A 23,791-nucleotide genomic window follows, 5' to 3' on the forward strand; every position below is an offset into this window, starting at 1 on the left:
AGATAATTAATTTCCAAACTTCAAACTTCGTAACTAGTTTAATTAAATCTAAATTCAAATAAATTAATATAATTTCTCGAAAAATAATATAAAATTTCAATAATACAAATACATAGATTATAACGGTGAAATCCAGGAACGGGATTTCACATACTTGGCCTCTCCACCAGTGCTCATTACATCTCAAAGAGGGAAGCCTTTAAAGCTTTACATTTCTACCTCTGAGAAATCGATGGGAAGCCTGCTAGCTCAAAACAATGAAGGTGGGAAAGAGCAAGACATATACTACCACAGTAGAATCCTTACTGAGGTAGAAAAAAGATATACCCTTGTGGAGAAACTTTGTTTGGCCTTGTACTTCACTGCCTATAAGCTAAGTCATTACATGTTGCATTGCCATATCCACATTATTGCTAAGACAGATGTGATCAAGTACATGCTGTCAAAACCAATGTTAACTGGAAGGATTGGAAAATGGATTCTTGCACTTTCAGAATTCAGTTTTCAATATGTGCCTTAGAGAGCAATAAAAGGGCAAGCAATTGCAGACTTTTTGGCTGAACACCAAGAATCACAAGACGATCTTATCAACAACCTAGGGACTCTAGAAGTGGCCAGTCTCTGGATCCCACCAAGAAGAACTCTCTCGAGCAGAGAAGAATGGATACAGCAAGAGGTAAAGAGGATAACTAGCCTCTAGATCACTCTTTGAAAGTTTTATTTTGATGGACCCTGCATTCAAAATGTTGTTGGAGCTGGAATCGTCATTATTGACCCCAGACGAATTCATCATTGTTATTCATTCCTTCTGAACTATCAAGAGAATACCAACAATCGGGAAAAGTATAAGGCACTGATAATAGGCCTAGAAATCTTGATAGAGTTGGGGGCAACTGAAGTTGAAGTGTTTGGTGATTCAGAACTAGTGATCAATCAGTTGAATGGAGAGTACAAATGCAAACACATCACCATGGCTGGTTATTATTTAGCATCAAAATAGCTATTGGGCTATTGGGGTACTGAAATATCAGTTAGCCATATCCCCAGAGAGTCAAATTCAATGGCCAATGAGATGGCACAGTTTGCTTCTAGAGCACAACTCCAAGAAAGAAGATTCGAGGTAGAGGTGGAAGTGCAAAGGAAGAATCTCCCATCTATCTTTGATATAGAATTCAGCCTGGATGTAATGACCAAGGAGCCAGAGATTGAAGATTGGAGATCACCTATTATTCAATACTTAAGAAACCCTTATTTCCCAACAAGTAAGAAAAATAGACGGCAAGCAACTAAGTATGTCATATGGGAAGAGAATCTGTTAAGAAAAACTCCAGATGGACTTTTGTTAAAATGCTTAGGCCAAGAAGAATCGATGAGAGTAATGGCTAAAGTGTATGAAGGAATTTGTAGAGCACATCAAACTGAAACTAAGATGAGGTGGTTGCTCAGGAGATATGGTTACTTTTGGCCTGATATAAAGAAAGACTGTAAGGCTTATGCCCGAGGGTGTGAAGAATGCCAAAGACATGGACCTCTCCAACATGTGCACTCGATACCTTTGAATCCTATGGTCAAGCCTTAGCCCTTCAAAAGATGGGCAATGGACTTCATCGGGCAAATTTATCCAGCTTCTAGCAAGGGACATACAATCATAATCGTGGTGATAGATTACTTCACCAAATGGGTAGAAGCTTCAGCTGTGAGAATTATCACCTCACCTGCAGTCAAGAAGTTCATTGAAACCAAGATTTTACACAGATACGGAGTGCCCGAGACAATTGTTACAGACCTTGGGCCATCTTTTATTTCAAAAAAAGTAGATGAATTTGCAAGTAAGTTCAGGATAAAGATGATCTAATCTAGTTCCTACTACCCCCAGTCAAATGGTTAAGCAGAGGCCAGCAACATGGTCTTGGTAAATATTATTAAAAGAATGGTAGCAGGTAGTCCAGAGAGGTGGCATGAGAAGTTAGGAGATACTTTGTGGGCTTATAGAACCTCCAAAAAAGCAGGAACTATGACCACACCTTATGCCCTAACCTTTGGGAAAGATGTTGTGCTTCCCATGGAGATTAATGTAAGTTCTATCAAGATTCAAATCCAATTCGGGCTACACAGTGAAGAATACATCCAAGCTATGTGCCAATGAGTTGAAGATCTGGATGCGGCCCGAATATAAGCTTTAAATAAAATTCAAGAAGAGAAGAGAGTTGTTGCCCGAGCATACAACAAAAAAGTGAAATTGAAGACCTTCAAGGAATGAGAATTAGTATGGAAGGCAATTTTTCCTTTAGGAGCTTAAGTTAAGGGCTTTAGGAAGTGGAGCCCTACTTGGGAGGGTTCTTTCATTATCAACCAAGTGCTGGAAAATTGAGGATATTACTTGGCAGATTTAGAAGGAAACTTGCAAAAATATCCAATCAATGCTAAGTTTTTAAAGAAATATCACCCAACTTTGTGGGATGTTAGGGATTGTTATATTGGATAAATTTAAGCATTATGAGAGATTTAAAGTCAGCATATATATTCACCACAATTAAGTTTCAAGGAGGAAATATCATTTTTATTTCATCAAATATTGAGGTTACAATAAGGATTAGCTCAACAGTTTTACATCCTTGGCCAAGGCAGCTATCCTAGAATGGTATGTTTGCATGATGGTAAAAATTCTCCCAGGCTCTTCCAAAGCAATATTACTATTGGCTAATTGTGCTTCAACATCCTCAACTTCAACATTTACTTTCTTAACTTCTTCAATCTTTTGGTGAAGCTGGTTGGTTAAAGTTGCTTGCTCAGCCTTCAGTGCAGACAGTTGCTCCTCCAACCTCTCAATTTCAGAAGTCACCTCTGTAATCCTTGCCTCCATGGTAGAACCTTCTTCCACAAGCTTCTCCAAAGAAAATGAGGTTCTTGAGTGCTTCTCCTTGTAGCATCTTACTCTATTAGCTTGCCTCTCTGCCCTCAGATGCTGATCTCCTAGAGCCCTCAAGTTCATAAAGAAGTTAAGAAATGACTCAAACTGAACCTTTGTCATGAGTTAGGCTTTATAGAGTTCAGTTAGAGCCTTCTCAGCCTCTTGAAGACCCTTGAGCCTAAAAAAAGCATTGAAGTCCCTCTGCATCCATTCTTGGAAGATCCTACACTGATCTTTAAGCTATTGAAGCTCAGAAGAGCGCCTGGAAGACCTCAACTTTGTTCTGATTTGCCCAAACTCTTTAACAAGCTTGGGCAACGAGGTTATAGCTAGAATCAATGCAAGAGGACGAGGCATAGCTTCACTACTCCCAAAAGCAGCAGAAGCAGTAGGAACATCCTTAGTTGGAGGGGTAGGATGACTAGAAGTTGAAAAGGCAACAACAACCCTCTTTTTCTTAGGCCTAGAAGCTAAAGGAGGTCGGGGAATAGCTACATTATGTACCAAAGGTGGAGTAGATTGATCCAAGCATTCTCTAATACTCTATGGGAAACCAGGAGAAATAAGTTAAGAAAATAATACAACTCAGATTAAAGAAAGGTGAGATAAGAGAAGGTAATATACCTGAGTTGAGCCTGAAACCCTGGAATGAGGTGGAAGATGAGTTATCTCCCTTAACAGCCGAATAGGATCATCCTCACTTACTCGAGAATGAGGGATGGTGCCCGAGACCTCACCAGAAGCCTAAAAAAATCAAGAAAAGACAAGTGTTAACAGACTAACTTATGCAGAAAAGAAAAATAGAAGGAGAAAAATCTTCATACTTTAGCAGGATCCTGAGAAGAAGCAGGCGAGCTGGCCTGAACTGCAGCCTGAGGAGCCCGTGGACTAGTCACCTCTGAGACCACGAGGATCTCAGGTATTATGGGCTCCCCAAATGTAGTTGTTGCTGGTTATTGTGACTCATGTGCTGGGGAAGACTAAGAAAGGCAAGAAGAATTGAGGACTTTAAGGTTGAAAACGTCAAGATAAAATGCTCACTGAGTTGCTATTGTCTTCCACAAAATGCAACATCTCCCCAGTGCTTGGGTTGAATGGGGAGGCTGGAGTCACCACCTACGCAGAAGGAGGAATAGAAGACTTGGGAGTTGAGCCTTGCCCGATCAAAGACACAGGTTCCCCAACCTTGGCCTACAGAGAAGTGAAATTAGTCATTAACTTCCAAAGTAGTAAAATTAAAAGTTTAAAGCCAAAAGTGAGAAAAGTATACCTAGGGAGATTTAGCCAGATGAGGAAAAGCATGTACCGTTCGGGCAAGAAGCGAAGAGGCCTCAGGCGGAGAGATCATTTCTTCCCTTTGACCTATTTCAGGCAATCGGGCATAGAGTTAATAAAAAAATTATTAAGCAGAAAAAGGGAAACTTCAAAATAGTAACTTGAGATACAGGTCATACCTCCAACTCATCAAGGGTAGTATCAAGGAGATCTTTGGCCTTCTGATAAATCTCCGCACCTGAGGTTCCTCCCTTAAAACAAAAATGGATTTCATAGTCACTTGAGGCCCTAGATTCGAAGAAAATGGAGTTGTTTGCTCTTAACATGAAAATGTAGATAAGAAATTAGGGTTGAGACAAGATTCACTTACTGGAAGCCTTCTGTTTTTTTTTCCTACCAGCCTCAGCTATAGAAGCAGAAGGCTTGGAGGATTTGGAGGATTGAGCCCTGGTTATTTTCTTTATAGGGGTTACCCGCAAACCTGGTATGGAAAGTTTAGCTCGAGGTTGCTCTTTGGGCTCGAATTCTGAAGTCTCTACCACGGTTGTTTTTGCCTGTCTAGTAGCCTAAACCTCCACTTAAGGCTCAGCCTCGCCTTCAGAGTCACCAAATAACTCAGAGATATCTCCACCCGCTCCATCACCTTGCCTCGCAACCTCGACTGCGGCCTCTTTGAGAACAAATATGTCCCCAGCCTCTTCATCAAGCCCGACATCCACTGCTTCAGTGTTACCTTAGGCTACAAAGATCAAAAGAAGAAAAAGAAAGGTTAATAGAGGGTAGATTATAAAATAAATACAAGATACAAAGTTAGAAGAATAAAGGGTACCTATCAGAAGAAGCTGGTTCTTTTGATGGATCATCTCTTTCCAGCCTTCAAGCTCACTTAGCTTAGGATATGACTTGATGGATAAATGCTTGAAGATGCAGTCATAAGACTCCTTAAGATCCCCTCCATACTTCTGGGCCCACTTGATCTTCCACCAAGTGGAGAAAGTTGAGGCACATTCAAAGTTTAGCACCATGGGCTTTTGGGCGACCTTGCTCATAACTTCAAGACTGCGTCGAGCAGCTCGAAAGGTGACTTCTTGTGGAGAGCGAAGGCGAAAGAAAGTGTCGCAGTGAACAGAATCAAAAAATGGCACATGGATGGCTTGCCTGAAACCTAACTACCTGCTGCAGAAGTTCAGGTGGTAAACTTCTAGCCCGCGCTCGTAACGATCATGCAGACTCCTTAGGCTATATCCCTTTATTGGATGCAGTTGATGAACCTCTCCTTGTAGAAAGGGTTGGCATCCTCCCCGAAGGCATCCTGGAAGGCTTGGTCGGAAAACCAAGGGTACCTTCTAAGGACTGAATCTCCGCATTCCAAGTATGCCCGAGTTCTACAGACTCTGAAGAAGTAGAGGCAAGATAAGTTAGAGTGGTTGGTGGGTGAGGCCTTAGATAGAATTCAGGCAGGGGCTACTCCTTTAGGAAATTCAAGATTAGGTGCCCAAAGCTCGAGGAAGTACCATTGCAACCACAATTGGACTATCCAGGTTGGCCCATTGAGGTTGGTTTCAAATGGTTCTACTCGAGTCATCTCAAATAGAAGATGGTAGAGATGAGAAAGAAGGAAAGGGCCCGTGGCTACATCATCAAAGTTTTGAAGAGCTTCCATCAGAGGGATCCACTCGACTTTTACTCCCTTAGACTTGTTGGGAAGACGTGCTTGTTGAGCCAATATAGAATGAAGTACATGTGATCTTGGTCTCTATTGGCATTTGAAGAAGAGGGGCCAAAGTTGTCCTTTATAAACGGGATAAAACCCATGAAAGAAGTCCCATAACTCTTAAAGGTTGAAAAGTTATACTCCTGATGAATGAAAGAGTCAGAACTACCCGAGCTTTCTACAGTCGGGCGAGTGAAGGGAGACCAATCATGGGTGACGTCAATAACTCTACCTGAGGGCCTTAGCCCGTAGACCTGAGCCATGTCAAGGATGGTCGGGGACATTAGAGCCATCCTTAAATCAAAGGTATCAATCCTCGAGTTCCAGAAAAGAAGAGTTATGGTCAGTAGTTCGAGCTTGGCGATCACTATGACCTTAGAGAGCATTATAAGCTCGTAAATACCGTTGCTCATCCACTTCTTCTTGAAAATTGGCTCGAGGTCATCAACCTATTATGACCAGGCCTCATCTTTCATTAAAGGGAAGCCTCTTCGGTGGTTCGCCCACTTAGAGGTAGAGATGCCCGCCTTAGCTGAGAATGGGTTGGGAGTAAACCACTTAGCCTTAGGCATATTGCTCTCTACTGAAATTAGGACCTAAGAGTTCCATGTAGGTCCCAGAGAGTGTACGCCTCCCTCCTCGAAGAAAAGCTAGGTTTGCAGGCCAGGCCGAGGGCGATGAAGGCCATTGAGCAAACAGTGCATGGTGGCAATGCCCTCACTAGATTCATAAGGAGATTGGGAAGCTTTGGGTGCCATTGAATTTTGAGAAGAAAATGGAAAGAAAAGTGAGATTATAAGCAAAAGCTGAGAGAGCAAGAGAAATTCTGAAGATTCTGAGAAATTTGGGATTCTGAAAATTCGAAGGTATAGAATTGCTAAGGTATTTAGCCAAAGGGTTTAAGTGAGGATTATACAGTAAACAGTTAGTTAACATTTAAAATCATGGGTTAGTGCAAAAGTTTAGTTAACAAACGATTGTTTTAAATGGTGCAAGTCCCGAGTAAATGTGTGCGACGACTGTTTAATCATTATTAGCATCTCGAGTTGCAGACTCAACAATGATTAAAGGGGGGACTGTTTGGGTTAATATTTGAATATTAGGTTTGAAGAAAATAAAGCCCAAGGATGCCAATTGAAGGAAACTTGCCCAAAGCCCAACATCAAGCCCAGAAGTAAATTGGAGCCTTCTCAGCCAAGGTACAAGCCACGTGTCAATGATTAAAGTGACAAAGTGATGGGGACTAACCTACTATCAACCAAATAACGCTTTCCAATTGCATGACAAGTAAAAAGAGTGATGACTCACTACCCTTCAACACCTTTCAGGCAAGAGCAAAGCCCTGACCCTCAAGCCAAGGTGTCTATAAAACAAAGAAGAGAAGACAGAGACAAGGACACTCAACCAATCAAACAAACAAACATACAAACTCTGCTCTCAAGCTAGATTTACATCCAAAAGTTGTAATCAGCCCAAATCTCAATTCTTCTACAATAGTTTCCTTAGAAAAAGCAATCTTTTCTCTAGTATAAAAGCTCTACTACCATTCTCAATGATGTAGTATCAATTCTCTCGTGTAAACTTGCTTACCATTCATCCCTTTTTAGCATATAACCTCTGTAAATTCAAAGAGAAGTGACTGCAAGAAGTTCAACCTTGCCAGACAAGGTGAAATATTGCCCAAAGCTCTTTCTTTTTTTTCTAAATTAGTAGATCTATTGCTTAATGCATTCTCCAGCATGTATTTAAGTTATTTCCATCTGTTTTCCTATTTTAAGAGTCTCATTTGCATCTCGATCCGGTTAAGTTTAATGGATATGTTTTCATTAAGAGTAGTCTAGGACCAAACAAATGACTTAAGGGGATCTGGACTCCCTTCATTCGAACATACAATATCATGAATTAAAAGTCCTTGTTTACAAGGCAAGAAAAAGAACTTAATGCAGACTTAACCCATCTGTGACAATCCTTTGATAACAAGAAGTTGGAGTAACTTGGGGCGCAAGTAATCGACTTAAAACACACTTGTTCTACATCTGCTATACTGAGATAGCAGTGGCACGCCTAGCACTTAGTTAATTTTGATTGCGAGCCTCAAGGCCTACGCCTAAGGCCCCACAAAGGCACCCCTTAGAACTAACTTTGTTCTCTTCTTGTAACACATCAACAAGCAAGAGCCCGACTACACATCCAAAGTGCCAATCCCTTAGGGAGCTATGCTAAGGTCCGAGGAGCCTTCTCCAGAGAAATCTTTGCCCAAACACCTCCATTGGGTAATCCAGTAAGTTAAGTATAATTAGCATAACAGTTCATTAACAGACGATCGTTAAAAATGCAGTTTGTATTGTGCAAAAAAACGAATACGAATAAAAAAAAAATTCTTTGCTAGTTCTAGATTTTCTCTGTTTGATATGACAAAGATATGTATTGTATGCAATTAACTTACGAAGTCAATAAGGAGCATACACCTGGACAATTTACAACTTAATCTAAATATCAAACGGCGGATCGTTGTATGTCCCAAGGAGTTTTTAAGTATTCGAAGCGCAAATACTTGCCGATGTTTTTGGAGGTTGCAGATGCTTCAACATTTCCATTATTCCATATATAGGTGGAGTAGATATTCTCAGTGAATGGCCACGGTTAATATACTTGACATCAAGAAGTCAATATGACATGAAACTCATGTGATCAAAGAAAGGGAGAGAAGCTGGGGTTTTGCATTATTCCTGCCACTAAGTGGATTTGGTGACCACAGGAAATCGTGTCTTGTGAAAGATATATGAATTGTTGAAGCCAAGGTTGCAGTCTAACAGGATTGAAAGTAAGAGTTCAGAAGATGTAGGAACTTTGTATTGTGCCTACTATGCATGGTACCTTACATTGCCAAGGAACATCTGGAAGTAGTTGGTGAGCTCGTTGATTTCAGGGGGTTAGGGTGGGTAGAGAAAACTTTCGTCTGGTGCTCGAACATAGAACCACAAGGGATGCGTTTGTTTTGTTCGATAAAAGAGATTGCAAAAAGGAATACAAGCATGGTTGCATTGCGTCTAACCAAAGAAAGGATGTCCTGGTTTGAAAACAAAGTGAATTCAAACGCCTCCTAGTCATCGAAAAGAACTGGGAGAGCTTCTCATCTGTCTGTTAGTTTCTTCGGTTTCATTTCCAATTTGCTTCCAATAATCCAAGGGAACGTCCTACATCTCCCAAAAGATTGTCCTCCTTCGCTTATGAAGGCGCGTTTTGATTAAGGCATTGACCTTACCGTACAATTCTGTCTGATGTTAATGACACCGTCCCAGTTCAATGATAGATGTACTACTCAACCCAATCTCAGACCACATAACAAGCTGGACAAATTTGACAACATATGAGCTTACATATGAATTCTGGGAAGAAAAAACAAAGCAGGGTTTCATCAAATCAAAACTTCTTTATTACTGAATGCTGTTGGGATCAATTCCGATTATTCCCGAAAAGGGAAAAAAGAAATATTGCATTTCGACAGATGTAGGATAACCTACCAACAATGTAGAAGAAAAAAAAAAACAATTATAAACGCGACTATGTGAGAACGCGGGTAATCAACAGTATGAATTATAGCCAAGATAAATGCAATGGACATGTTCCCCATCAATCAGTCCAGGTTAGCAATAACGGCATCAACAACCTCTTGGGTGCTGCTGACTCCACCGAGATCTTTTGTCCGGTACTTGCCTTCTGAGATTACACGTTTCACCGCTGTTTCAAGTCGATCAGCAAATGAAGGAAACTGGAGATGCCTCAACATCATTGCTGATGACAGAAGCAAAGCCACTGGATTGGCCTTCTTTTGCTCCCATAACTTTTCATTTCCGACATTTCCTGCTGAAGCACCTTGCTCAAAAACAGCGTGATCAGCACCCACATTTCCTGTAGTAACCCCAAAGAGATAAGGAGGCAGAGTTTAGAAGAGACCGACTACAAGAACAAGATTAATTATAAGTGGTGATCAGCGCTTGAAGCAAATGATCTTTCTTCTACGGAAGGGTGGAGAAGACATGTCATGATGGAGTTAACAAAAACAACTTAAAAAAAAGGGTATAGGATTTGCAACGACTCGCAGAATAATTTAATCAATTAAATTTATTAACAAGGCTTCTACCTCCTGGCATGACACCAGTGCCTCCAGCAATACCAGCTGCCGTATTTGCCACTAGATTTCCATAAAGATTGGGAGTGACCTGCAAGACATGAAACAACCTCTGTAAATGGCACAGGAAAAGAGTAGCACATATAACCAACTGTGAAGTTCGAAACTATGCAAACATCTATTTTAAATTTTCAATAGATAACTTAGTTTTGGCTCAACGACGTAGACAGGTCTTTTGGCTAAAATGAAGAGCAAGCATGAAACATCCGAAGCTGAGAGTTGGGCCCAGACCAATAAGTTATTCTCAAATGCAAGATGATCTAACACACAAAGCCTTTTGCCAGTGTGGGGTCTGGGAAGTGCCACATGGACACAGTTTTACCATTTTGTGGAAAGAATATTTTCCCCTTTCTAACCCGAATGACGGGTAAACACCAAATCCTAGATTCAATTTACCCTCCCCCACCAACTCCCAAAGAACAGAAAAAACTGAGTTCATGATCAACATATGAGACAAGAAGCAAACCCATTAGAAACACAAGAGGAACAAGATGTTGATCCAAGTTAAAACAGCAGAACCAGGAATTTCACATTAGAAAACAAGGTAGATGAACACACTATCGGACTATTTGTGTTGAATTCGACTTATGAATCCACGCTTAATATTTCACTTGAGCGCATCCAGATTGTTCTTCTTTCCCTGCTTTAAATAGAGCATTACTATCTTTCTATGCTTACTTCTCGACCTACCATATGAACATCACAGAGACATCAAACTCTAATAGCTCACTCAATGTTTTGATGTGACTCACAGGTTTTATACTCTCAAACCTTTTCCAATTACTCTTCTAAGTTTTCATAGGTCATCACAGTACCAAAATACCTACAAGAGCTACTCTTTCCCCTTTCTTCAGTCCAAAACTAATAGTAATAGAGAACGTCTAAATTTTGCATCATCAGTTGCCATATGAGCCTATGCAAGATTCTCCACATGTCACGAGTACCTAATATATTTCATAAACTTATATCCACCGTCTGTATTATGGATCAAACCAAACCTGAAGCATATAAGAAGATTAGAACAAAACCACAGTTTCTTGCCTAACAAACATTGGAAATGGTTTTCACAATTCAAATCATATTCACAATTCAGATCATAGAAACCCCAAAAGCTCGAAACTTTTCACATTGGCACCATTTCAACAGCCAAAAAAATTTTAAAGACATACCACTAATGTTAAAAATAAAAAATTTAAAAAACAAAAAAAAAAGTATTTCGTAATAATAGCATAGTTGCAAATTCATCAAAATTCCATTCAGTCAAGTGGAGTCAACGAAGTATTTTCCTGGAATTCCTAGTTAAAAACAAGCAGGTCATCAATCCACGAAACCTGAACTTCGCTTAAAATCGATGAAAATTTATTCCAATGCATTTTTTAACTAACTTCTTATTAGTTACACCGAGCTCTTAAATACAAGAGAGAAAGGACAGAATTTGTTGCTAAACAAACTCCTAATCACCAGGCAAACATATCTGCCAAACAAAATCCTAGGAACCAACGTCAGACCAAGTCCATAATTTAACTAAAGTATCCAAACTTAGTCAAAGATTAACAAAGAGAAAAACTTTAACCCTGCCATGAACACATCCACATATAAAAACCAGATTCACAAAACAGATTTTGAGCTGAAGGCACATTACCATCACATCAAATTGCTCCGGCTTCGAAACGAGTTGCATACAGCAATTGTCCACAATGATCTCGTTGTAGTTAATACTTGGGTACTTTTTAGCAACCTCTCTGCAGGACTCCAAGAACAACCCATCAGCCAGCTTCATAATGTTGGCTTTGTGCACAGCGGTCACCGTCTTCCTGTTGTTCAAATACGCATACTCGAAAGCGTACTTGGCGATTCGCTCCGAGCAGAACTTCGTGATCACCTAACACAATCACAATCAATTCCCGATTTCTCACAAAATTGCAGAGCAAAAAAGATTGGACTTTTGAGTTTTTGATTACCTTGAGGCTTTCGACGACGCCGGGGACGACCTCGTGCTCGAGCCCGGCATATTCACCCTCGGTGTTCTCTCTAATTACGACAATGTCCACGTTCTCGTGGCGGGTGGGTAGGCCGGGGAGGTTGAAGCAGTTGACTAGCGACGCGTACAGGTCGAGCTCTTTTCTCAGCTGGACGTTTAGCGAGCTCACTCCGCCGCCCATCGGAGTCTTCAGGCCGCCCTTCAAGCACACCTTGTTTTTCCGGATCGACTCGATCACCTCCGGCGGGACCCGCTTCAGGTCGCCGTGGACGTCGTATCGCTCGAAGTACACGGGAGCGTGCATCGCTTCCATGACTTGCTCGACGGCGTTGGTGACGAGCGGGCCGATTCCGTCGCCAGGGATCAGGGTTACGGGCCGCGGGGCACCGTCTCCGGGTCGGGGCATGTAGGTGACGGATCGGGTGTTCGGGTCGGGTTTGGGAAGGAAGTGTGCGGGCGTGGGGCGGTGGGTTAGGTTTTTTAGGATCGGGAGGGTCCAACGGGCCATGGCTGAGTGTTAGGGTTTTGGGTTTTTTTTGGAGGGAGGAGGTTGTCGGATTTGCGAAGGGTCGACTTTTTGTTGCAGAGGAGTTGAAGTTGAGCGGGTGATTGACTAGCGAGGGGAATTCGAAAATATGAGAAAGTTGGAGGACTTTTTTACAATAATTCCACGTTCTAGTTCGCGTTTCTGGGTGGACCCAACTCTCAGTTGTCAAATTGTCCTAATAATTTCCGTGCTCCTTTCTTTTACGGTATATGCCTAAATTTGTTGGGTTTATTTGTAGCCACAAGCATTTTGACACACATTTTAACATTACAAAATGAGACCTGCAAAGTATGTCAAAAATCCGTGTTCTTCAGCTTTTAACCCAAATTTGTTTAATAGTATTTTTCTCAATTTTTAAATTGAAGCTTTTATATTTGATACTTAATTATTATTAAACTTTGTTCATTGAGTGATTAGTCTAAATTCCTTGTTTCTTAGGATAAAATATTTTATTGAAAGTCATTTAGTCCTCACTAGTGTTGTGACCTTCTTTGTGAAAATTTGAAAGACTTTAGCCAAATTATTGAACAGATAAACGATATTATCTACATTAAGAAATGAAAAAAATAACTAAGTCTTACAATGGGTTTGCTAGAATAATGGGGTTCAACTTCGCCTTTAGCGAAAATCAAACGTAAAACCTCTTAGGTACAAGTGAAGGAGAATATATCACTAAACCGTAATATTAAGTGGCTAAGAGTAGAGGAATATTAACTATTGAATACTAACCGACTTTTTTTTATTGATGCAATGATTAAGAACTAAATCATAAATAATATCAAATTTACTTTTCGAGATTTAAACTTAAAATCTTTTACTTTTACATATCATTTTACATTTTACATTAGGGGTGGGTACTTGAAATCAAAAACCGAAACCGAAATACGAACCAAATTGGACCGTACCGAATGGTTCGGTTTTGCGATTCTGAAACGGTTGCGGTTTTGAAATCGAACCGCAGTGTAGGAAACAGTTTGGTTTCGGTTTTGGCTTTTGGCTTTTGAAAACCATATTGAAACCGAAACAGCACCATGTCATGTTTAGGCTGTTTGTTAAAGTCCATACATTTAGTATGGTCTCAAAACCACACTAAAATGTCATCCCTTTCCACCCTATTTGACATACTGTCAAATTATCCCTCAATCCACATCTCTCTCTCTCTCTCTCTCTCTCTCTCTCTCTCAAAACTCATCTGAGAATTTTTGCTGTGATCAAATGCAAATGAATCTCTGATCAAATAATAAGCCATACCACTCCATTAGGTTGCTTTTTCCTGCTCACAAAGTCTATCATTTGTGCGATTAGCTAGCTAGGCTAAGCTAGTTTATTATATCTCATAGAATTCTCATGTGGGGTTAGTTAATTAATGTATTATTTGGAAAATGAGACTCTTATACATAGATAAGTATAAATTTTAAATTGTACATTTTTTCTTAAAAACGGAACTGAAACCACCATTTGAAACCGCACCGAACCGAACCAAATAATGTGGTTGCATTTTGGTTTTGGCTTTGAAACCGCACCGAATCGCACCACAAAAAATTTCAGTTTCGATTGCGATTTCACTCAAAACCACACCTTGTGTTTGTTTCTTGTATATTGTACGGTCATTTTTTGTTAGGTACTATTTTTATTTAATTATAAAAAAATTAAAATAATATATGACCGCACAATATACAATGAATGAACACGATTCACGAATCTCTAGGATCCTCACAAAGAAAATCCAACGAGAATCTGGATTCTCCCAAGTCAAATATGGTATGTAAATTTGTGGATTGTGTTTGTACCATATTTAGGGCCTCCGTATTTAGATCTCGTATAAATACTCAGGAGACTCAAATGTAATTATGTAATAAATGAAGGGGCAAATATGTAATAAGTGAAGAGCCCTTATTCTATAAAAGGGACTCATTACCCTCACAATCATCAGGCCTCACATCCCCTAAACAGAGGCTCTCTCAAACTCTCTCTTTCTTTGGGGGACTCTCCCTCACACTTGTAACTCATACATACAGTTAGAGAGAAATACAATCAACATCAGTGTGAACGTAACCCAAACATTGGGGTGAACCACGATACATCTTGTGTTCTTTACGTTGTTCCAAGACCTCAGGTTTTATGTATCAACATTTGGCGCCGTCTGTGGGAAACGATATGAAAAGTTGTGTCGGTTCTCTTTCATTTTTTCACCTCTACTGTGAATCTGCAAAATCACAAAAACCCAAGAAACCAATCCCATCTCTCCCTCTCTCTCTCACTCCCTCCACTTTCTCTATCTAAAAAGACCAGCACATACAATTAGATCAAACCTATTTTTCCGATTGCGTATTTGGAAGAGTTGCTGATCTTCCCTAACAGTGTTCGATTTCTGCTGCTCCTTTGATCCAACACAGGACCCAGGAGGATCTCGATTGGATTTAGGGGAGTTGATGAGTGGTGGCTTTCTCTCTATATGCGTATCGGTAGGGCTGGATCTGGACGGCCATGGCGTTGTCAGGCATGCGAGGCCTCTCTGTTTTCATCAGCAACATTCGGAATTGTCAGAACAAAGAGCAGGAGAGGCTCCGGGTCGTCCAGGCCGTCCCCGAGGACGAAGGCTACCGCAAGGCCATCGAAAGCTTTACGCGCCACCGCCTCAATGTCTGCTGCGAAGAGGAGGACTGGGATGCCATCGAAAAGAAGCTCGGCTGTGGCCAGGTCGAGGAGCTCATCGAGGAGGCGCGCGACAAGCTCACTCTCATAGGCAAGATGATCGAGTGGGATCCATGGGGTGTTCCTGATGATTACGAATGTGAGGTGATCGAGAATGATGCTCCAGTTCCCAAGCAAGTTCCTCTGCACTGACCCGGTCTTCTTCCTGATGAGTTTTACAAAACACTGGAAGGCCTTACTACAAACCAACCAAAGTTGGATGAGGCTAAAGTCACCTTTATTATTTCAGAAACACTTATTCCCACTAGACTTTTTGCAGGGTGGTAGCCATGTGAAATCATTTTCTGAGAAAAAGCAAAAGCAAATCTGCTTCTGCTGTTCCACAGGCTCGCAAAGCATCCTTGCTTCGATTTTTTGAGAAGCGCAAGGAAAGGGAAAAGAGAAAGCAAAAGCAAAGCCGAAAAGAAAAGAGAAAATAAGAAACATAAACAAAAGCAAAAGCAAAACAGAAAGCAAAAGAAGATAAAAAGAAGCAGACATAATTGCAGTGGTGATGGCATGCAGAAAAGAGAATTATGGGCGTGACCCATTGAGCAGAGGGTCGGATATATTTTTGAATGATGTAATTTATTTTTCTTATCTTTCAGAGACATCTGTATAACCCATCAGAGGGTAATAAAAAAAAACGGCAAGCTCAAAATAATGGGCTGGAAAGTCATGTGGAGGGCGAAGGCCCATATGCCCAAAAGAGCCAGGCCCTATATCTTCAAACTCCAACCTTCATCCCTCCACTTAAAGGTTCACCCTCTATTATCATCAACCAGGTGATCAAAAGTATGTCCAGCACTTCAAATTTATTCGGCATCATGCCGCTATTATCATTAACCAGATGATCAAAAGTACGTCCAGTACTCCAAATTTATTTGGCACCCTGCCGCTATTATCACCAACCAGGTGATCAAAAGTACGCCCAGTACTCCAAAATTATTCGGCAGCCTGCCGCTATTATCACCAACTAGGTGATCAAAAGTACGTCCAGTACTCCAAAATTATACATAAACATCACTCATGTCAATCATACATGAACATTCATGAGCATCACTTATGTCAATCATACATAAACATTCATGGCCATCATTCATGAGCATCACTCATGTCAACATCCATGAGCATCACTCATGTCAACATCCATGAGCATCACTCATGTCAATCAGCTTCGAAAGCTTCATTTACAAAGCTCCAGCTTCGAGAGCTCTAGCTTCAAAAGCTCCAGCTTCAAAGCTTCACTTGCAAAGCTTCACCTATAAAGTTTCAATGCAGGGTATATAAATACCGCCTCCGAACAACCACCACTTTGGCTTATACATGGATTCAATTTGAAGTCTCTAGCCAACAAACTCTATTGACTGAAGACTTGGGAGACTACACTATGTACCATATATTAGGTTTCTGCAACTAGGCCTCATGAAAAATACTTGGGGGACTTAGCCAATTATTTATGTACTGAGGAGTGAGCCCTTATTTTATAAAAGGGACTCCTTCACTTTCATTAAAGAGCACCCATTATTTATGTACTGATGAGCGAACCCTTATTCTATAAAAGGGACTCTCTCACTTTCATTAGCGAGCATCACTCTTAACCCATCACTTATGTATTGAGGAGCGAGCCCTTATTCTATAAAAGGGACTCCCTTACCATCATTAGAGAGTATCGCCGCCAGCTGAGCAACCACCTCGCCGCGAGCATCACTCCTAACCCATCACTTATGTATTGAGAAGTGAGCCCTTATTCTCTAAAAGGGACTCCTTCACCATCATTAGAAAGCATCGCCGCCTTCTGAGCAACCGCCTCGCCGCGAGCATAAACTCTAGTTGAGCATCATTTCACATTGAGCACCACCTCATATCAAGTATTCAGTTCTAGACGACATCTAGTTACTTCGACCCACACATGGACTGAATTTCAAGTCTCCAGCCAAAAGACTCTCTAGACTGAAGACTTGGGGGACTACTGTTTGTACCATACTTAGGGCCTCTGTATTTAGATCTCATATAAATACTCAGAGGACTCAAATGTAATTATGTAATAAATAAATGGGCAAATATGTAATAAGTGATGAGCCCTAATTCTATAAAAGAGACTCCTCACCCTCACAATCCTCAGGCCTTACATCCCTTAAACAAAGGCTCTCTCAAACTCTCTCTTTCTCTGGGGGACTCCCCCTCACACTTGTAACCCATACATACAGTTAGAGAGAAATACAATCAACATCAGTGTGGACGTAGCCCAAACATTAGGGTGAACCACGATACATCTTGTGTTCTTTACTTTCTTGCAGATTCACAGTCGGATTTACGTTGTTCCAAGACCTCCAATTTTGTGCATCAATAGATTGCAAATTTTTTTGGAACAAAATCAAATTATTCCGAGAATTTTGATATATCAAATACATTAAGCTTTCAAGCTTGAACTACCTAGACTGACCAAGTCCATGTTGAAATAATCCTTTAAAACAAAACTCCACTAGTTCTTTCTAAGGGTGGGTTCGGTTTCATTCGGTTTGGTTTTTTGTCAAAACTGAAATCGAACCGAAACTTCGGTTCGGTTCAATTTTCTTTCGGTATTTTTCGGTTCGGTTTTTTTTCGGTTTGGTTTTGTTCGGTTTGGTTTCAGTACAATTTCAGTTTTTTATTTTTTTTATTTTATAAAACTTGATTTTTTTTTTAAATGGAATTTAGAAAAGAGTCTTGCATTGGTAGACTAATAATAATAAGAAATGAGGAAAGTGGAAAATGGAAAGGTAGTTGTACATACTACATATATAAGATCATATAAACCAATCATATTCTATCAATAACCTCAATTGCAAAGAAAAATGATCACCGTATCCATTCAACAAGCAAACAAATAGAGAAGCTCTTCCAAGTTCCAAAACTATCCTCTATAACCAATGATCTATCCTCCTAATTGAACCAAGTATGCTCCTTGAAAAAGCCCTAGGCTTAGTTTCAAATTAGCAACTCCAAAGTTTTGCAAAAGAAATATCATGGGCATACATTCATGAAGTGTAAAGGGATTCGGTTCGGTTCGGTTCGGTTTAGTTTGGTTTCCGAATCTTCGAAACCTTCAGTTCGATTTTTTCTTTTTCGATTTTCGGTTTTTCGGTTTCGGTTTGGTGTTCGGTCCGATTTTTCGGTTTTTGTAACCCACCCCTAGTTTCTTTCCCTAATTGGCTATATTGTCTGCTACGGTTGTATAATTTTCTTTACAGGGCTGTTTGACAACCATTCGTTTTTAGCTTTTAGTTTTTTTTTTTAACTGACAACCCGTTTGGTAACTAGTTTCAAATTTCAATTAAAAAAAACTCAAATTTTGAAAATTCAAGAAATTAGCTTTCACTTTTTATTTTAATTTTTTTTTTAACTGAAAGTAGTTATCAAACGAGTTTTTAGTTAAAATAAAAAACAAAAACTGAAAAATTCGAAGTTATTTTTTATAAGAATTTTGAAATATTTTGTTTCAAGAACTCGAATGAATATTGACATTCCGAAAACTTTTGGATGAAATTGGAAGGCAATTCTGATTCGCGAAAACTTTGGATTGTGTTAGGCAAACACAATCCAATGTTACTTAACATCTCTCGTTAAAAATCAAACCAATCTCTGGAAGAAATTAACATACCATATTTCAAAGTTGAGCTATTACAGAAACAGCAATGAAAAGTAACATCAGTAAACTTTTTTCCAAGTTTCCAACCATACAACTTACACCTCAATGAAATACAAAAGTTATGTGATTCTGAAAACTTCTGCCTATAACAAAACATAAAACCGGTTTCTTCTTGATCCTGGTAGAAAGTTTTGACTAATCTCGTACGAAACCACAGAGCATAGCAGTCCTTTGCATCACTCGACCAAAAACATGCAACAAATTTATACAGATTCGTCCACATGGTTTCTTAGCTTCTCAATATCGTCTTCTTTCAAGAGTGAATAACAACTAAACTGCAGGATTTACGTCTCAATGAGTTGAAGCATGGGGAGGAGGAGGAGCACCACCCAATCCCATCTTTTGCCCCAATACTGCAAGCTGCTCCACAAACTCCTGTCCTGTGAGTATTTCTGTTGTTCCATATATAACATGCTTGACAGGCTGCTGACGCTGCGCAAGCTCTTGTAGGCTCCCGTACTCCACATAATTACCACCACCAATCATGAAGACAATAGCTTCCTTGAAAGGTCCTTTTAAATGGCTGCTACCCATTCCTGAGCTTGACTTCGGAGCACGAGGATCAAACACAAGGTAGGAATCAATTTCTGGATTCGGCCTCCCCTCCGCCAAGGCCTCCACTGTTCTTGTCAGTGCTAGCTGCCTATCATTGGACAAAAGATTTTTCACACCTGCTGTCACAGCACTTATTGATTGCCCATAGAGTTTCTCTGCCCAATCGACTATGTTGCTTCTGCTAGCAGAATTTGCTGATGCCAGTGAGACATTCAGCGCCTTGATCTTCTTCACATACTGAAATGCACTGGTATCAACCTCAGATTCCCTGAGGGCTGCTTCCACTGCTTCCACTTCCTGTTGATTAATGGCTTCAGAAGAAATAAGATACATGATGGAAAACCGCAGCTTATCCATCGTACTCCCTTTACCTCTAAGCACACCTAAAAGTTCACTTCGATCAATGCCTCCTCTAACCATCATGTCATACTCCTTTTTGGCAAAAGAATCGAGCAATCTCTCTTTGATCTCACCCAACAACACAGTTGCAATGTTGGTGTGCTTATCAATCACCTGCTTCCGTGCTGTCAACTCTGGCAATGAGTTCACTGCACTCATCAAATGTTTTGTATTCCCAATCATGTCTGTTCCGTCAAACTCAGCTCCATCATTCCCGCCAGTCCGTCTGTTGACCTCATCAACATCCCTCTTATACTTATTCAATTGGGTCTCAATCTCTACCGCTACTTCTGGAAATTCTAGAGACCCATTTGCTACCCAAAAGGGATCTGAGCTATCTAACTCATATGACTTCGTCCCACCCTTTTCACCTTGAACATTCAACCTATTAAGCTTCAATCCAAGAATATCATGCACCAAGGGTCGGTACCTAAAATCATGCTGTATTCCCACAGATAACTCAAAATTACGATCAAATATACACAATATGGGGCGCTGGAAAGAGCTCACAAAATTTCCACCTTCCGTAAACAGATTGTTTTTTGACAACAAGTGGTCACGAAGTCTCTGATCCAATGCTGATGCTACCATCTCAGCTGGTCCACCGCGAGGGCACCTGATAATTGGCACAACAGCAAGCGTAGCCAAAACACAGAACAAGCCACCAACTATTTTTTCAATAATCTCCTCAATCTCACGGTCTCCTGCCTTGGGATCATTTAACTGAACATAACTGTTCTTCTGTGCCAATGAGAACAAATTATCTTCCAGTGTCACAAACTCCAAATACTGATCATGCACCTTCGAAATCCGATGAATCGAATCTGAATTCAAAGTCCCAGATGCCAGGTCCTCAAGCAGAGGTCGAGGAATCAAGGACGAGAAGTTCAGATGGAAGCTATCATACAGCGAGTTGGAGGTGTCGGCAATGATCCTCTGAATGTTGGAATGGCTGGGCTGGACAAAGTAGACCGCAGGCACATCGTGAACAGGTTTTCGGTCCTTGTCAATCAGGAAGTACAGGGTCACGCCGTGCTTACGGAGGTCCTTGACATGGATCAACGGGGAGAGTATGTTTTGACAAAACTTATCATAGATCAAGATCTTATAGACCTCCTCGTTGGCCATACCGGTTGCATTAACGGGTTGGTTCAGATTCAGCATACGGGTAATACATTCTGAATACAGAAATCACGGATCGAAATCAATAATTTACACAAATCCCAGAAAAATTATTCAAATTTAAGCAAGCCCAATTCAAGCAAAGCAAATGAATTTAGTCACAGTTCTCAAACCAAAACCAGAGATCAAGCTCAACAAACAAAACCCTCATAAAATATACACATTTCATCCATTCCAATTGTAATTCCGGTGAAAATTCATCTGGGTTTTCTATATTAACTAAATGGGTTCTCGATTTAATCCAATTTTTTCAATTTTTGCTTCCTTGGTTTGGTTGATACACAGAGATCTAGAGAGAGAAACTAAAATGGTCAAAAGATAGTATCACCTGTTTGCCTCTGCCGCAGATTGAGCGCCATGACCGTGAAATCTACGTTCTCCGGCGAAGTAAAGACTCACTCAGCAACTTTTGGTTCGCTTCAAATTTTATGAATTTCCCAAAACAGCTCTGCAAATTTGAGGGTGCCGGTGATGTAAAAAGATCGTTGTTCGTCTACAGTCGTTTCAAGACGAAGAATTATACTCTAGCTAATAGGAGTTCGCCACGTCATATAAATACAGATGTAGTTATTTCATTGGTTGACCACGGAGTCTTAACCAATGCGATCTCATTGAAGCCTACCAATAAAATCACATACCGTACGTGGAGGGTGTGTGAAGAGAAGGAGAGGAGTGCGGTGGCGGGGGGGTGTGTGGAGATGGCGGAGACGACGTCGTTTCTGAGGAACAGATACTGGGTGCTGAGGCACGGGAAGAGCATTCCGAATGAGAGAGGCATCATTGTTTCTTCCATGGTTATTTTTTCTCTTTCCCCCCACCAATTTTCCTTAATTACTTGTTTGGCCCTGCAGTTTTTGAGTATTTTGAATTCGACACAGGATAATGGTACCCGCCCAGAATATCAATTGGCGCCAGAAGGCGTAATTCAGGCACAATCAGCTGGACAATCATTCCAAAAGGTATTACTTTCTGTTTTAAGATTTGAACTTTTTTGGTTTGTTTTGAGTGCAATTTATTTCACATTCGAAAAGTTTGAATCTTTTTAGTGTGCAAAATTATTGAATGATTAGGAAATGTGAATTAGAGTTTGAAAACTGGTAGGCTGGAAGATTTAACCGAAACCCGGAATGTCGATGGAGACGAAGAAATGGGAGTTTGAGTAGTTTGTAATGTGCAGGTGCTTGAGGAAAACAACGTACCACTTGATAATGTTCGGATTTGCTACTCTCCGTTTTCGAGAACAAGTCAGACTGCTCAAGTTGTTGCATCTGTCTTGAACATTCCATTTGAGGGGGCTCAATGCAAGGTAAGATAGTCCCTGAAAATCGACCAAAAGAACGGTATCTTGGTTGATTTCTGATTGAGATAAGCTTGGTTGATCGATTATGCTAATTTAGATTTCAAACCAGTGATCTTTTCCCCTGGTTGCTTTTTCTGGACAGGTGATGGAAAATCTTCGCGAACGCTTCTTTGGTCCTTCGTATGAGCTTTTGTCACATGATAAAGTAAGTCCATCGGTGTTGGTGTGGTTTTTTCTACTGATTAAAGTGGCAGATTAAAGGCTTTGTCTATATTGTCGGGTTTATTATAGGTGGTGCTAACTTATAATCATCTGTTGCTGATGCTGAAGCTGTCATAATTCTGTTTTCCCTTTTGCTGGTAGTATCACGATATATGGGCTCTTGACCAGAAAGATCCACTCATGAGGCCGGCAGAGGGAGGAGAGAGTGTCGATGATGTTGCGTGCAGACTTGCAGAAGCAATGGAAACTATGGAGTCACAATTTCAAGGGTAAGTGTATAAATACGCGTTTTGTATTCTCACATCGTAGTCATGTTTGCAATATGTTTTACATTGCATATTATCAGGCACACTGGCATTGCATGACATGAAATAAAACGTGTAGTAGTTGCTGTGGAACTTTAAAAAGCCTATTTCCGAATAATTTCTACTTAAAAGAAAATTGAAACATCCGTTGGCGTTTAAGAATTTTAGAATTAAGGATGAAAAACTTGTAACTGCAATTACTCAGTTTGTTTGCAGTTCTTGATAGATTATTTTTCAATGCGGTTCCTCAGTTAGCGATTTTCTCTCTTATTGTACAAGACAGCCGGTCTATCCAGCTGTGCCACGGCTTTCCTCTTTTAACTGCCATTAGGTTAAATTAAGCCATACCTTTTCTTGCCTGCGTATTATATCTGTGTGACTTTGTCTGTTACATATGTTCGTTCAATCTACAGGTGCATGATCTTAGTTGTTAGTCACGGCGATACCCTACAAATCTTGCAGACGATACTCAATGCTGCCAAGCTAAACGCGGGATCCAGTTACACTGACCTGTCATCAAGAATTCAAGCAGTTCGAACTCCTCCCATCTTATCACAGCACCGGAAGTTTTCCCTGCTTACTGCAGAGCTCCGGGCAGTGATATAAGTACTATCTGCGAAGAAACTTTCATCTTTTGTTTGTAATTTGTCAAAAACTAAGATTATGGATAGTAAGTAAAGTATATGCACAACTCAGCACGGAGGCTTTGCTTTGATTGACCATTTTTGGATAGCAAAAATCGATTTTTTAGTTCTCTTTCCGTTTGCTGCTCAGCCCTTCCCTCGTTCAAACTACCGAACAAGAAACGAAACTCGTTAAGAAA

At 40.4% G+C, this 23,791-nt stretch overlaps 3 protein-coding genes and 1 pseudogene across 4 annotated transcripts; 2 read left to right on the plus strand and 2 right to left on the minus strand.

The window, feature by feature from the left end:
• Positions 1–9,313: 9,313 nt before the first annotated feature.
• Positions 9,314–12,720, minus strand: LOC126587426 (isocitrate dehydrogenase [NAD] regulatory subunit 1, mitochondrial-like). Of its 2 annotated transcripts, none has more exons than XM_050252497.1 (4): positions 12,054–12,720; positions 11,735–11,962; positions 10,045–10,123; positions 9,314–9,812 (listed from the first exon to the last, which is right to left on the minus strand). In XM_050252497.1, exons 1-4 carry the CDS (start codon positions 12,579–12,581, stop codon positions 9,538–9,540), a joined length of 1,110 nt encoding a protein of 369 aa, XP_050108454.1. In that variant the 5' UTR covers positions 12,582–12,720; the 3' UTR covers positions 9,314–9,537. The 2 variants fall into 2 exon arrangements, with proteins under 2 accessions (XP_050108454.1, XP_050108453.1); XM_050252496.1 differs by having other exon boundaries at positions 11,735–11,974.
• A 2,387-nt stretch (positions 12,721–15,107) lies between these two features.
• LOC126584351 (probable NADH dehydrogenase [ubiquinone] 1 alpha subcomplex subunit 5, mitochondrial) lies at positions 15,108–15,602 on the plus strand (annotated as a pseudogene).
• A 3,337-nt stretch (positions 15,603–18,939) lies between these two features.
• Positions 18,940–21,631, minus strand: LOC126587422 (SEC1 family transport protein SLY1-like). Its single transcript, XM_050252487.1, has 2 exons — positions 21,470–21,631; positions 18,940–21,137 (listed from the first exon to the last, which is right to left on the minus strand). Exons 1-2 carry the CDS (start codon positions 21,498–21,500, stop codon positions 19,297–19,299), a joined length of 1,872 nt encoding a protein of 623 aa, XP_050108444.1. The 5' UTR covers positions 21,501–21,631; the 3' UTR covers positions 18,940–19,296.
• A 134-nt stretch (positions 21,632–21,765) lies between these two features.
• Positions 21,766–23,690, plus strand: LOC126587428 (uncharacterized). Its single transcript, XM_050252498.1, has 6 exons — positions 21,766–21,935; positions 22,020–22,100; positions 22,319–22,447; positions 22,584–22,646; positions 22,805–22,932; positions 23,382–23,690. The coding sequence occupies exons 1-6, from the start codon at positions 21,840–21,842 to the stop codon at positions 23,572–23,574; spliced, it is 690 nt and encodes a 229-aa protein (XP_050108455.1). The 5' UTR covers positions 21,766–21,839; the 3' UTR covers positions 23,575–23,690.
• The last annotated feature ends 101 nt before the right edge of the window (positions 23,691–23,791 follow it).

This window comes from Malus sylvestris, chromosome 10 (assembly GCF_916048215.2).
Source record: "Malus sylvestris chromosome 10, drMalSylv7.2, whole genome shotgun sequence".
Lineage (NCBI taxonomy): Eukaryota > Viridiplantae > Streptophyta > Magnoliopsida > Rosales > Rosaceae > Malus > Malus sylvestris.